This window comes from Sinocyclocheilus anshuiensis, unplaced genomic scaffold (assembly GCF_001515605.1).
Source record: "Sinocyclocheilus anshuiensis isolate Anshui unplaced genomic scaffold, SAMN03320099.WGS_v1.1 scaffold2558, whole genome shotgun sequence".
NCBI lineage: Eukaryota > Metazoa > Chordata > Actinopteri > Cypriniformes > Cyprinidae > Sinocyclocheilus > Sinocyclocheilus anshuiensis.
The window spans coordinates 27055-43206 of record NW_015552720.1 but is presented as its reverse complement, the minus strand read 5'-3'; the positions used below and the strand labels follow the sequence as shown (position 1 = coordinate 43206).

General features: G+C 38.5%; 1 protein-coding gene across 1 annotated transcript in view; it reads left to right on the top strand.

Annotated features, from left to right (window-relative positions):
• Nucleotides 1-16152, top strand: part of LOC107667798 (pappalysin-1-like) — a 90513-nt gene that overhangs the window by 58778 nt on the left and 15583 nt on the right. Inside the window, exons 14-19 of the mRNA XM_016459516.1 lie at nucleotides 215-383; nucleotides 7493-7676; nucleotides 7894-8101; nucleotides 9161-9380; nucleotides 9763-9910; nucleotides 11317-11432. Of these exons, the coding sequence (XP_016315002.1) occupies nucleotides 215-383; nucleotides 7493-7676; nucleotides 7894-8101; nucleotides 9161-9380; nucleotides 9763-9910; nucleotides 11317-11432 (1045 nt within the window). The remainder of the gene's footprint in view (nucleotides 1-214; nucleotides 384-7492; nucleotides 7677-7893; nucleotides 8102-9160; nucleotides 9381-9762; nucleotides 9911-11316; nucleotides 11433-16152) is intronic.

The window sequence follows — 16152 nt, the reverse complement described above, 5'->3', positions numbered from 1 at the left end:
GCTGTGATCAGCGGCAGCTGGATGCAATCATCGCATGCCAATGTGCATTGGCTCATTTAGTTACACTCGCAGTGGATTGGTCTCTCTAAGCGAGATCCAAATTCATCGGTCACCAACGTGACGTCTCCGTTCCCTCCTTCAGGGAACGAGGGTTACATACGTAACCGAGACATTTCACATTGTCATAATGTAAGTTCTTTCTGTAATCCCTCAGTTGTGTTCATTATTCGTGTGACGCCACTGAATGTCAGAAGCCGAAGGTCAGTAATGCGGAGATGAAGTGCAATAGTCCTGGATACTTCAATGGAGCTCGCTGTACTATCACCTGCAACCGAGGATATACACTGAAGATACACCGAGATGATGATATTATTAAAACACAGGTAATACAGTCTTGTTCATTGCTTTTTGAATGTGTATTTGTGGACGTTACACTGTGTGTGTGTGTGTGTGTGTGTGTGTGCTTACTCTCTGTGTTTTTATCCTGCACTAAAATGTCTTACATTTTTTGCCAAGTATTTTGACCAGGTTTCAGAGAGCACACAACACAAACATACACATGCACACTCGTGTGCACACACAGCGGTTTATATTACATTAAACAATAATCATTGACTCATGCCCTGACCACATAGAGAGAAAGTAGCAGTAAAGATTTATGGCTCACGTAGGTTTTGCTAACCAAACTGTGAGACGGTAAGTGAATAGTCACAATAGCTGGCGCTCAGGCCAGTGGGCTCTCTGTTATTGGCTTGATGTTGTTTTTATGCCTTTCTCTCTGCCTGGAACTGCTGAAATGGTCCATGTGGCTTAAATAAAAGAGAAGCTGTAGATTTTTCATAAACATTTCTCTCACTCTCGGCCTCCCCTCTGACTGGAAGGGTTTTTTGTTGTTGTTGTTGTTATTGTAATAGGCTAGAAAACAGTTTGACTGAACGGCAACCTCAACAGTCAACTGTGAGTGATGTAAATGAAGTTTCCTTCCAGAAATCACTGTCAGGCTAACACGAACATGCTCCTTTTTCCCCCTCAGCGTATGGCTGCATCCTTTTGTGCTTAAACATCAGTGGGGTTGTCCTGCTTTTGGAAATTCCCAATCAAACTTGATACTTTTGTATAGTTCTTTGTAATGAATAATTTAAAAATAATTGTGACAGTTAATTTTTTTTCTGTAATAGTACTAATAAATGCAGTACCATTGAAAAGTTTAGGGTTGGTATTTTTTTAAATGGTTTATTGCAATTTAAATAGAGCTGTCAAATCGATTAATCGCATCCAAAATAAAAGTTTGTGTTTAGATAATATATGTGTGTGTACTGTGTATATTTATATGTATATATAAATACACACACATACATGTATATATTTAAGAAATATATGTAATATATATTTATATTTATGTAGAAAATAACATATATATTACATGTAAATGTTTCTTAAATATATAGATGTATGCGTGTGCATTTACTGTATATATACATATAAATATACACCCTACACACACATATATTATGTAAACACAAACTTTTTATTTTGGATGTGATTAATCAGTTTGACAGCACCAAATTTAAAATGTCTGTTTTCTATTTCAATATATTTTAAAATGTAATTTATTTCTGTGATGGTAAAGCGGAATTTTCAGCAGTCATTACTCCAGTCTTCAGAATCACATGATCCTTCAGAAATCATAGATATGCAGGTTTGGTGCTCAAGAAACATTTTTTATTAATATCCATGTTGAAAAGTTTTGCTGCTTAATATTTTTGTGGAACATGTCATACATTTTTTGTTAGGATTCTTTGATGAATATAAAGTTTACTTGAAATGTGCTCTTGCTGAATAAGAGTATAACAAATCCTAATAAAAAATATATATAATTAAAGTCAACAAATCCTTGTTAAACTCATGTCTTGATTACTTTCCTTATTTTGAGTTGAACATGATAAAAAATAGGATTCACTGACTTTGAATCCAACCATTAGTGTTTAATTAGGGTGAATACAGGTAAAGTATTGAGATAAATGACAAAAAGTGAGTCATTTACTTGTATTCACCTTTCAGCTTCAGATTCAGGTACAAGATCTGATGCAGTCGAACAGTTCACTAGTTAACTCTTTTTGTCTTATATCTAGCAAATCATTGGTTTCCATTCACAAGTCTTATAAGGCTCTGTCTGGTGTTTGTCGGCATGCATACGTGATCACGAGGGTGTGCTTGTATCTTGTGTGTGTGTGCCTTGCACATCTGTTAATTGCGCTTGCATTTTCTGGTTCACTGCTGCTTGAACGTGTGAAGAAAGTGTCAGAGTGCAGTCAGTCAGGATGCAATTTGTTCAAGTCTATTTGACTTCAAAACAGTGGAGCACCATGCTTAGCCGCCACCGCACTCCCAGAAGACTCTGTTTAAGGCACAGCCACGGATCAGCAGCACTGCAGATCTGCAGGCCCAGTACACCCCCGCTAAGTAACGAGCAGTGATTACTGCAACCCAGTTGACCCCGGTCCCCCACACAAAAGGCCAGTGGTGGCAATGGCAGTCCTTTACCCCACTCCACTGGCTAAGTGTTTGGCACTGTACTAACTCCACAAGCCCTCGGCCATCCTTCACCCCACCCATTCACAAAGAACGTTTTGGGCCATTTGCAGCTCTGGACTTTCAAAAACAACTCTGTTCTGTTTTCCAGCGCTTGTTCTCTTGTGATATTGACAGAAGGAGAACAAGGGGAAGAAAGAAAAGGGAAAATGCGAACATAAAAAAAGAAAAGACGAGAAAGTGCTGTGTGTTCTTTGTAAGCACTTGGGCTCTACTGTATGTTGGGTGGGTTTCTGCCAGCAACCGCAGTCGACTGAGAAGCTTGGCCTGTGAGTTATTACGCATTTGGAAGGAAAGGCAGCAGACAGTTTTTCTCTGCTTTTGGGAGGGCTTGGCTTATTTAACAGCGGTGCACATTGGGGTCCGGGGTTGGGGGCTTCGGGGGCCATTGGGGAGATGTCTAGTGCGGTTATGTAAGGTAAGAGAGGAGAGTTTTCGTAACTGTAACTGTAGTAGTTCTACATTTACAGCACTGCACTGTAAAATTTAAATAAAAATACTGAGTTTTGAAATAACTTCACCCTTCTTTCACCATGGCTTATCTGTTTAAAATGCACCCACAATCCCACATTGTGCAGTTTCTAAACCTCACTGGCTTTTGTGATATTGTTTGGCATTTGGTGAAGTTTTAAAACAGGCCCATTTGATGCAGTATTATTTTAGTATTATGTATATCAATTTATAAAATGATATTATTATAATATAAATGATTTTCTTAGTATTTTGCCTTGTTTTGTAGTACAAATATTTAAACATTCTTAAATCAATATACATTTACTTGAGAAGCAAAATGACTTAAGATATTAAGTCTTGTTTTCTGAAAAAAAAAATTATAATTTTTTGTTAGTTTTTGCTTGAAACAAGAAGAAAAAAATCTGCCAATGGGGTAAGAAAAATAATCTTGTTTTCCCTTTCATGTAAGATTATTTTTCTTACCCCATTGGCAGTTACAGTTCGGGTAACAGCCATGGCCATTTTTATGAAAAAACACCTCTCATACCTTACATAACTGCACTAGACATCTCCCCAATGGCTCCTGAAACCCCCATCCCAATGTAAGAAAGTAAGAAAGTCATTTTTTGTAGTGTTTTATATTTGCAGTTTTCATTTTAATTTAGTTCAAGTATTAATAGTTTTGTTAGGTGCTTTTGTAGTTTTTTATTATTGTTTAAATTATCTATTTAACTTTATTTTTATTTCAGTTTAAGTTTTAGTAATTTTAGTACTTCAACTTCAAGACAACTTCAACAATTTATTTTCAGTTAGATGCCAAAACAATATTTCTAATTTTCATCCAAATTTTTTGTGTTTTGGTTATTTTTTAAACTAATATTTATATTTTATTCCTGCTTTATTTCAGTTAATGACAATGATTTTTATAGTCGTTTTAGTTTTAGTTTTAATGATAACAACACTGATCTGATGTCCTCCTGCAGCGATGGTATAGTTTGGTTGTTTCTTCACCTGTTGGGTTTAGCCTGTTTATATTGATAAATAAATATACACACATATACACAGATTAAAAATATGTTGTACTAAAATTAAATGTACTACACACAGTACAAAAATACACAGAACACATTTGTTAATTAATGTATCCATATTTATCTTCGGTCTCCTTCAGTCAAATATATATTCTGTATTCTATGTTATGTTTTTTTTTTAATCCTTTACATTTAAAAGTATAATCTTTTATATTTAAGATACCCTTTTAATTTTATATCATATATTTTGTGTCTCATTCTGTTATCGTTATGGTGTGTGTTTGGTACAACATAATCAAAATAATCATCAGAATGTTGTTAAAGTAAAAATTATTTGATCGATTTCATAGACGAGCAACAGTTGAGCCTGGCTGCTATGGCTTCTTTGAAACTATTTTGAGTGGAAAAAAATAAAAAATAAAAAAATCTAAAATCTGGACATACTGTGTGGGTGTGTACAGTAGATTAATAATATCAAACATACACGTGATTGTAAATGGGTATTTGTTTAGAAATTATAATTTGACAGCTTCAGAGATTACCCTGCAAAAATGTGACCATATAAAGGTTTAAAATAAATTGGCCTGGATGGATTTCCAAGTCTCACTTGCATGTGAGCTGGAGAGCTGATGACAGCAGTGCGATACATCTACAGAGTGAAAGTGCTGATCCCAGCACAGTCATTACAGCTTATCAGCCATCTCCAGGGAGCTCATAATGTGTGTTCCTAAAGACTTTAGTCAGAGACAAATTAGCCATTTCATCATTAACCTGTTACTGTAACATCACTGAGAGGGTGCCAATACGGTCCTATTGAGAAAAAAAAACAGCATTAGGAGCTGTTACAAACAGAGATAAATGTGTGTTTATAAGGTTGCAGGCCAAGCCAAGCATCAAGGGTTATGATCTCGCAACCCATCATGAACAGAGGACAGTTTTGGGAGCGGATAACTACAGCAACAAGCACCACTACAGTGTCATGTCTTTGTGTCCGCAGCTTCCTGGCTGCCGGCCGCTTGTTTTTGCCAAGGTGTTATTGAAAGCAGAGCATGTCCTGAAATCACTGTTAGGCAAACAACATTTCAACAGAGCAGAGGGAAGCGGAGAGTTAGAGGTTTGCTTTACCCCGTTTTTCTTTCTTTTTTTCTTTTTTTTAGCACTTATGCATGTTTGTGTGTGTGTGTGTTGCTTACGTGTGTTACTGTGCATTCGTGCGTGCGTGTATGAGTGCGCGGAGAGAGAAACACAGGATGGGGCTGGGGTGTAGAAGAAAAGCCAACAGAGGCATCTGTGTTGAATTAGGCACAGTAGTCAGTGGTAGTTAAATACTCAGTGGAGGAGGAATCGGCAGCTGTAAAGTTGTAAAAGAAGGAAACGCCGCACGCAGACACCCCTCTCCCCCCTCCGCAACTTGCCACCCCCCGATGTGACGGCAGTCCCCTTCCCCTATGTTCACCACAAGGAACGACCCGTCATGTTATAACTTCCAAGCAGTAGCAGCGTGTGTTTATGTGTGCTATCGTTTGCGCATGCGACACGGATTACGTAACATACAGGTGGGCATTTAAACAGCCCCCTGAATGTGTGTTTTTCTTCTGTTCAACCACAACAGTTTATGTTTTCCTTTTCGTCCCACACAGCCATGTGACTGTGGTAATTTATTTTACTGCTCCTGTAATGCAGCCAGTGCCGGCTAATAAACCTTGTGTCTAAACTGCCATTGAGCTTTGAGAGAGCCAGAGATGTCTGGGCAGGGAAAGCGAGATGACACTTTTATGTACTTCTGTAGCCTCTCGCAAGTTTTATAAAGAAGGTATTTGAACTAACAACTAACTAAGTTAAAGAACATTTGCCACAATAATCTGTGCCATGCCAGCAAAAACTATTTGGCTTCAAAAAAATTGTTTCAATAAACATAGCTGACATCTTTTTTTTTTTTTTGGAACCAACCAGCTTTCATCACTTGTCATAAACAAAAGGATAAATCTGTGGAGAAGTAGATGTTTTATTCTGTGCTTCATTAAAAGAGTCTGTTCATGTTAAACATCACTTTTTACTTAATGCTTAATACCACACACAAAAAGCACAACAATGCCATAACCCACATCATGTTAGATCACAATTATTTCATTTTTAATTTTTTTGGCTAAGAGAAGTTTTAAATTTGCTGTCGTGCAGTAAAAACACAAACTTTTTACGTGGTTCACGCATTTGAAGATTCATTGAGTAGAAGAATGCAATGCTGTGCTGCTGGTGACAAATTCACGAATGTTATTCCTGCTTTGTACACAGTGAAGTTTGATTCATTGGTTGTTTGTAGGCATAGTAAGGGTTTTGTGTTAATATAAGCAGTGATTTATGTATTGAGTCAATAATAGGTCAGTAAATGTCCCTACATATTACTCGAGACAAGGACAACTAAATAGTCAAAATAAACTGGATTTTGACGGAGTGAGGAGAGACAGAGAAAGAAAGAGTAAGGACTCACAGAATTTTTTTAGCATATTCTCATGCACCTTTTGAAGTATGCAATTGTCTATTTTGGTTAGATGGAGTCGTACTCTATGACTGTGATCATTCTCATGCTGGAATAAATTAATTTATCCTTTTTGTAATAAATCAAGTAAAATTACCTGCGGATGTATAACAGGAGCGGGAAATACTACTACATCTACTACTATTACTGTCAACATTACCTTAAAAAGACCAGCTACTATGTTATAAATGTTAGTGTTCAGCACAAAGGTTATTATTATTTACCGTAAGTGTATGAACAATCATGAATTCGTGACAATTTGTAACTTTACTCTCATTTGAAAATGAGGATCTGCTTCGTCAGTCTCATTTTCACGGAACTGGGCTTGGTGCACTTGGACGCGTTCAGGGTTTTCCGACAGAAAATCATTCAAATCACTAATGAAACACAAGTCACGTTATGTCATGGCAGTGATTCGACAAAATTTTCTGAAACAAAATGTGACACCCCTAAGTTTAATTGTTTTGTTCTTATGGGGGGTCCGGTATGTGTGGGGTTTCGTGGCTCTGCTACTAGCACAGATGTCTTTGGAGACATCATACAGGTCAGACATGACTTAGTAAAACAGCAGAAAGGACCTCTGACTCACTCTGCCTTCAGTTCTGACAGCTTTATATGCTGTACCTGAGCCATTTATTATCACCCACTCAGACTGTTAGCTTCCTACTGCTTCCTTTCACCAAGAGATACATAAATACATTTAATTTAGTTGTATTTTTATGTCTATATAGTGTGTAAAATGTTATTGAAACCGATGTGTATTATTTGATATGGTCTGGTCTGACGGATTGTTGCGGTTGCAGTGAATTAACCGAAAGAAAACAAAATGTTCTTTTCCCGTGTTTTGAACTATTGCCTTCATGTTTTTGCCTCTCGACAGTCTGAATCCACGGTGACCCTCACCTGCGCAGATGGGAAATGGAACAAGCAGGTGACCTGTGAACCTGTGGACTGCGGGCGGCCTGACAAGTACCACGTGCACCCAGCTGTCTTTGAGTTCTCTGAGGGAACCACCTACGGCAAGAAGTGCACTTTTCAATGCCGGGAGCCGGCTCAGCTTGTGGGTGGGTAGACCGTGACACATCCTAAAACTAAAGGCTCTTGGGATTGAAAGGTCAGCTCTGTAAAATGCCAAATGCGGTTTTGACACCAACTACAAAAAATTAAAAATAAAACAATGCACACTGAGAAAACAGTGCTGTGTTTTACATCAAATTGAAGTAGGTTGACTTTAAATCTGAGGTCAACTTGTCCTGTTTCTTTGTCCTTTTATCTCTGCAGGCAGTAATAACGTGCTGACGTGTATGGAGGATGGCATGTGGTCCTTCCCCGAGGCTCTTTGTGAGCTGCGCTGTCCGGTCCCTCCTCCTGTACTCAACGCTGTCCTGCAGACCAAACGCTGCAGTGCCTCAGGCCTCAAAGTTGGGTCTTTCTGCAAGTATAAGTGCAAGCCTGGCTACCATGTGCCCCACACAGACAAGCCCAAGAGGTGAGACAACACTAAACCATGCATAATTATAAGCTTTAACTTTAATGAGTTCTATATTCAGACCGTACCATCCTCTTGTTTATTGCATTACAGATTTAGTTAACCATGTTGTGGCAATTGAATACCCAGGGCTGTATCAATTGTTTAAAAGCTTGGATAAAGTCATGGTCATTATTTACCCTGTTGGTCAGTTACTCACATTGCCACGTGTAGCCAGACATTAGACTATAGTCATAAATCTGGTCCACTTTAAATGTCAAATTTAGATTGTTCTGGCCAAAAACAACCCATTTATACAGGAAGCAATTGTGTTTGGTTTTTATGTGCCATTTAATTCAAAATGAATGGAAATGTGACTTTGATCCGAATTTCTGTGCGTTCAAAAGTAATTAGTAACAAATATTCCACGTAATTCAGAAAAGTGCGATATACAGTCATTTTATGTTCTACTTTGGATATTTACTTGGCCTGTGACCCGCGTACGACAAGTGGTTTGGAAAATAGATAGATGGATGGATGGATATTTATTTGGTGATAATTTAGTGTCTGATAAAATCCTGTGCACCCTGACTCCCAGAAGTTGTGGAAAGGCAGCCATTCAGATTAGAGCTTGTCATTTTGGAAAGTACTTGCCAGTTTTAAGTGCAGTATTAATCAGATGGTCCATGAACGGACTGTGGGTGGTCTGTGAACATTTTATTCTAAGAACAGTGAATTATTAAAAGCTGTTTTAAGGTTGGAATACACTACACGACTTTTAAAATCTGGACAGATTTTAAAACACTAGGTATCATACACTAAACGACTGAAGATCACGAATGTCATAGACTGAAGCTAAAAAATCTGCCCCCATCATACATTATATCATTTTCTGTGAAATCGGTCAACACCGACTACCCAAAATCTGCAGACTGTGACTTTCGGCAACTAGCGTCAACTCTTTCAGACTGCAAATCAGAGCAAAAGTGGTGCAATGTATTCCAGCCTTTGCATGTTCAAAAACTATGATAGAGAATTCTGCTGAATCTATCTGTCTTTGTAATAATGAACGTGTTGTAGGTCAGTGCCTGTGATGTACCACAGGCGTGCATTTAAGCGGCAGTGTACGGAGGATGGAACCTGGCAGTCGGGTGAGTGTGTGGCAGTCACATGTGAGCCACCTCCTCCCATTTTCCATGGTACCTACAAGTGCACAAACGGCTTTCAGTTCAACAGCGACTGCTGGATTGACTGCAACAGGGCTAACCACACGGTGAGACAGCACAGCCGCTGCAAGCAGGTCTGTCGTGTTCTCTCTCTCTTCTCCTCGTTTTCTCTCTTCCTCCATCAACATCTCAGTCCATCACTTCCCATTACTGTCTGCAGCACCTTCCATTCATCATGCGCACCCTATCACTCACTTTTAAGCATCACGATTGTTCTGTGTCATCCCTCTGGCTATTCATAAGCAGCATGACTGGTAGACTGACAGATTTTACATATGCTTTGTTTCATTTGTCAGTTACACAGCTTCTAATATGTAATTTTGGCAACTGAACCTTGAGGTCATGCCCATCCTTTGCCTCCACCCTTACATTCAACCACATATGTTTTTTGCCATGTGGTGATGGTTAGTGAGCTTCTTTTATGATGATTAATAGAAATGTTGGCCTTTGCTCCAGGGTCCTTCCACCAACGTGATCCGATGCAGAAAGGATGGGAACTGGACCGGTTCTTTCCGTCTTTGCCCCAACCTGACAGGCCAGTGTTCCCTTCCGCAGAATCTCAGCCCAACTATCCATCTCAACTGCAAGGATGAACATGGCATAGGTCTCTGACTATCTGCTTTTCACTTCTTAGGCCTAAAACACACTGCACACACATGTATGCACTGCAGTCTCAACATTGCCACAAGAGGCAGTGTAACTACAACAGCATATTTTTGAGTAATTTCAAATTCTGTCTTAATCAGAGATTTTTTGAGTCAAACCCATCTGTCACATTGTATTGGAGAGCTGATTTTTAGTAATGACTCAGTTTTGACTAAATATGTGGTTGATGTGTATTCTCTTTGTGGGGCAGTATAGTAGCTAGCTAATAACATAAACTCTCACTAGGTTTTATCTGTCTGGTTAATTATTCTTGATGAAGAAGTTATTTAAACTATCCTCACGTTTTTAGCTACACTATAGTTCAAAAGTTTGGGGATAGTATTTTTTTTTATTAAAGAGATGCATTCAATTAATCAAAAGTGATAGTAAGACAATTATAATGCTACAAAAGATTTCTGTTTCAAATGAATGCTGTTCTTTTGATCAAAGAATCCTGAAAAATGGGTCATGGTTTTCACAAAATTATTAAGCAGCACAACTATTTTCAACATTAATTAGAAATGTTTCTTGAGCACCAAATCAGCATATCAGTATGATTTCTGAATATTCATGTGACACTGAAGACTGGAGTAATGATGCTGAAAATTCAGCTTTGTCATCAAATAAAATTTTTAAATGTACTGAAATAGAAGACTGTTATTTTAAATTGCAATAATATTTCACAATATTATGGTTTTTACTCTATTTTTGATTTTAAAAATACATAAAGAATTATGTCACGTGCTGTGCTGCTTTGTGTACTGCGGTTACTAGGGAAACTGCTATATTTTTGCTGTTCCACCTGCTGACAGAGAATGAATTTGCATTTTCAATAAGCCGTTCTGTTTCTGTTCAGACCAAAGTGAAAATCATCCCATGTTTTAAATGTTGTAAATGTGAACTGGTGGAGCGACAAAAAGATAATGCATTATAAAAATCAAATGAATTAAGACAGTAAATACATTGTTATTTAATTAATATAATAATCGATTGATATTGTTTAAAATAATATTTGATACTTTTGACTCATCCATTTTCTTAAAAATGTTTAAAGGCTGAAATGTGAAGTTGATCATTTTATAAAACTTTTTGTATTTGTGAAAACCTGTATCTAAACTGTAAATCATGCTTTTTACAGTCATTGTACAGTTTAATATGTTATCATAGACATTGCCCTAGCCCGCACATATGGTATTAATTTTATTTGTGCAGGTCTTAAAAAGTCTTACATTTGAGCTTAAAAATCCTGCAGACACCCTGTCACTCGTTCTTAATGATCAGAAAGGTACATTTAATTTGCCCTGAAGCAGATATCAATATACCATGGTCATGACATGAGTAACACCTGTCTATGATGCCCAACAGGAAAGGAGTGTGAGGTGGCCTGTAGAGATGCTAGCAGCAGTGTGGCCCTCCTGCCCAGCAACATGAGCGTTGCAGCAGTGATGAAAGACCACTGGTGGAACCCACCCAAAGTTAAGGTGAGAGCACAAACATAAGATTTGGGTGGGCTCACTGTACTATCATAAATGTTGTATCTCCTTAGTTTTATCTCATATTCCAAACTTTGCCATATTTTTGATGAATGTGACACTGAATTTGTTTGGTAAATGTTTGAGACCTGGTCATAGTACAAGCTGAACCTTCAAACATTTCCGCAATTAAGTACCTATATTTAACACCATGGAGTATTTTTTAACACATGATTATGACTTAACTTCTCAGAAATCATCTACTGTGTGATATATCAGCAAAGGGTTGTAACCTAAGCACTAAAAGTAGTCAAAATAAACACCTAAAGATGTAAACACACCAGAGTAGTTGGCAGTTGTTTCTTAAAGCGTGCAGATTAATGCCTAGATTGATCATTAACAACAAAAATGGGCATGACAAATTTTTGCTGTAGGCTGTTATAAAATCCAATGCATCATTATGTTTACCTTACTGAAATAGACTGGACCACACACACATGCTCATTCACACTGGTGACATTTGCCCTTTCCCTGTGACTAAGAAAGCAGGGTTAACTTACCATCACATAAACCCCTCTGTTGATTAACTCAAATGTTTCTTAGTCACGGTTATTGGTTCCAAAAACGCATCTGGGAGTAAGTTCGGTCAACTCAGCACATGCTCATGGTGAACAACACACAAGACATCCCCAAGAGGCAAATCCAGAAGCCACCATGGAAGCAAGTGCTAAAAAGCAGCATGGCATGTGATGGAGTTTGAAGAGAATGATTTCTATGATTATCATGTAATCCCCATATCCTGTATTTAAATTTACTATTCCTAAAAAATCTTACGATTGCACTCATTTGTTTTCCTGCATTTGGACCATCATTTAGTATATTATTTATTGTGAATTATTTTATTCCTAGGGATTGTAATTCTTGTTTAAGACTTTGCCTTTTCCTTTCATATGCATTACATATCATCAAAACGTGTTCCACTGTCTCAGCATGGTATACTTCTACTTTCTTCTTACTTTGTTTAATGGTGATTTACATCCTTAATCAGGGCCGTGCAGAGACCTTTGGAGGGGCAGGTGCTCAAAGTATAAAAGGGGCACATGGAGCACGGCTTTTAATAGGGCTGTGCTCCTTGCTGAGACATGTATCGAAACGGATGCTTCTGTATTGATAGCAGCAAATGCCGTGACGCAGTTTTAAAAAAGAAACACAGAACAGAAAAGACCACTTTAAGTTTAAAAGTTAAATATTTCTTTGCACCTCTTAATCACTCTGAGCTGAGAACTCCACTTACCGGCAGCCGCGGACGTTATGAAGGCATCCTGGTAGTGCGCTACATTAAAGGTGTCTGAGGGATCAAGAAGTCGCTAGATTTGTCGCTAGCCGCTTTTTTTTTTTTAAATCGCTAAGGGAGTCTGAAAAATTGCTAAATCTAGCGACAAAGTTGCTAAGTTGGCAACACTGATCATCATGTAGATAATTTTATTTACGACTAAATTATAATTCATTCATTTTACTAATAGTTAGATTGGGCAGTCCTTCACAAAATGGCGTTTAATTACAAAAAAAATAAAAAATAATTGCCTTGACAAAAGGGCACTTTGGGCATCAAGGGGAAAGGGGCAGGTGCTCAAGCACCCATCGCACCCCCTTCTGCACGTGCCTGTCCTTAATGCATATTGCCACCTACTGGGCAGTTGTGCAATCATTTTAATCTCATATTGTAATCTTATATTGTTAGTTTGATGCTAAATATATAGGTTGAGGTTATAGTATTGAAGGTTGAGGTTATCCATTTCCTTATCCCTAAACTTACCCAGGTATGTTGCATAACCTGCTTTCTGGAATATCCCAGAGGAGCATGACTGGAGGAAGGTGAAAGAAACAAAAGATAGAGATTCTGCTCCAAAGAAAATAATTGTCAGACTGACAAACAAACATTCCATCTGTACAATAACAGAATGCCGGTGTGACTGCATTAATGTGTTTGGACATCTACTTGGGCACTTCCCTTCAGGAAGCTTTTGTCACAAAATATGTAGTAGACACAAACAAAAGCGACAGTAATAACGCATATTTCCTTTTAATTTTTCCTGAGAGCGTCACAGACTACAACTGGAGTACTTCAGAAACGATGAGTATGATGAACAGGCAAACCAAATGTTATTCTCCTCACCTCACACTGTGGTCAGTGATGACCTAAGAATGTCAAACCTTTGCCATGACGACATGGTGACTGTTTAAACCATTGTCATATTCCAGATGGTCATGGGTTGCAGCATTTGAATGGGTCTTTCCTCTCACCAGCACTCACTTTCACAGTCCTTCGAGTCTGTAAGATGAGAAACAATTGATTTTATCTCAACAGTAAGGTCTTTGCTTTGTGTCCTACTGACAGACACCAACCACAAAAGAGACTGTGACTCGTTGAAACTCATGGAAAGAGACAAAAGTGTGGCTCATTCTTCTGTATCTTTGTGGAAACTAGTGATTTCATACAACAGTATATCAATAGCTGCGGCTAGGGTCACAGAGTCCAGACAGGTCTCAAGGAATATCCATTTCCGCATTTACTATGTCATTCATTTATATATGGACTACTGAATGACATTTCTGGGTGACGTCATGCCCGCCAGTGGTTATGAGGTTGTCTGGATTATTCATTCCATATTTGCATTTCCTCCTCTGTACGATTGTAGACGTCCTTTGGTGTGGTCGTGCTTTTCTTTTTTTTTCGATGTGGTCTGTGCCATGTGGTTCTTTACTTGATTGTTTAAGCTGCAGTGGAGCTTTAGGAAGCACAAACAAATTTACTGCCTTCATCCGACAGTGCTGCTATAGTTTCCTCCAGGCCTAATCCTCCATATCATAGGTTTTCTTCAGGATAAATCAGCCTTGCAAGGGGATTGACCAAACAAGGTCCTTGGAGTTTGTTCATGGAATTTGTTGGAGATCGAATCTGCACAGTTTATTTCTGTCAATTTTATTGATAGCATTCAAATGCCGAGACTTGGAAGAAAACATCCTGCTGTATGTACGAATCTGGTTCTCCATAAATCAGCCAATGTGTGGTGCGTACGAGCTTGGAAGCCAACAGGAAATGTTGTGTCTTGACCGTATAGGATAGAAAATATGAAAGGCCTTAAAAAGTGTAAAGCAGCCTCTGATACAGATAGTATAAAAGGCTATTTAATAGAAGGCAGGTAGCACTCATGCAGCTCAGGCCTGTGGAGAAACTATAAAAACAAGCACAAGTTCAGGAGCAGACGGTTTAAATTAGGCCTTGAGTAAACAAGCCGCTTGGGTCCTTGGTGTGACACTGAATACTAAGCTTGTGTATGTGTGTGGATGGCTACAGTTGGCCAGCAGGGCGAAGTCCTGCTTTCTTGGAAATGTTCTGTTTATGCTCAGCCTTTCCATTCCTCATTGCATCTGGAGTTCCCCCAGACCGTGTCATTTCACCTCTCCAAACATCCTCTCTACCTGTGCTAACCCAGGAGGCAGAGCCACCGAGATCCTCCGCCCCCCCACCCACCCTTTTGCTCTCCTCAGCAGGGGTGGGAGCTGGTTAGCACTAGTAGAGTTTAATGAGTCCCTTACTTAGCCAAGCTCTTAAGACTGTAATCCTTCAAGCTGGGCTCTTTCATTGATCCTAACTGATTTAAGCATCTCCTACGGAACACTGGGCTCATAGAGGATTTTATTTGTTTGTGTTCTGTGTGTTAGGCAAAGAAATCTGTCAACAAACAGAGCAAAGGTTCTCCACATTCAAACTGAAATCCCTGCCAGCCTGAAGGCTTATTAGCAATTCTTGCTAAGGATTTGAACAAACCCCTGACCCTGTGTGCTGAACCTTAGAGCCTAACGAGGGGTCAAATTGAGGGGGGGGGGTGCAGAGGGATGGCATCCCCCTTGTTGGAAAAAAAGACAAAAAGCATCACTTCAACCACCATCCCCCTTACCATCCCCTTTAGATTAATAATGTTATGTAAAACTTATCATGCAAATGAAATATTAAAATTCTCTATGTATGATAATTTAAGAACTCAATAATGGCGATTGGCCAATCATTTTGTGTAGAAAAAAAGAAGACAACAGAAGGTATGACATTTCCTTAATTAGAGTTTAAAGACATTCCCCTGACATAACATCATTGTGCTGTATGTGTGAATGGGGGACAGAGAGACGATACTGAGAGATGACATTTTCAAATACATCACTGAATTTGCAAAAAAAAACAAAAAAAAAATTTCCAAAAGCATTCACTGCATGATGAAGCCTATTATAATGCAGTTAGAATTACCCTATAATTCAAGTAACGAAAGAAAAAATATCCTTGTATGAGTTAGTGCTGGGCGGTATGACCAGAAATTTATATCACGGTATTTTTCAAAATTATACCGGTTTCACGGTACAAGACGGTATTATTTTTTCATGCATGACCGGGTGTTAACCATATGTTCTACTGATTGAGAGAGGAAATACTGCAGTATATTGACTTAGAATGCCCTATTTTACTGTCATGATGAGTGAATATTGTCAAAAAATACCACACTAAATAGTGACTAAACACGACCCCTTTTAATACATGATAACCAGGAGTCACTCTCATTTATAATCGCGGCATTGTCTGATAAAATCAACATGCATCTACACTAAAGAGCAGCTATGCGGTTGTTTTGGCTATATTACTTTTTTGTCTCATGCAGCGCACTGCCTGCGTCTGAGT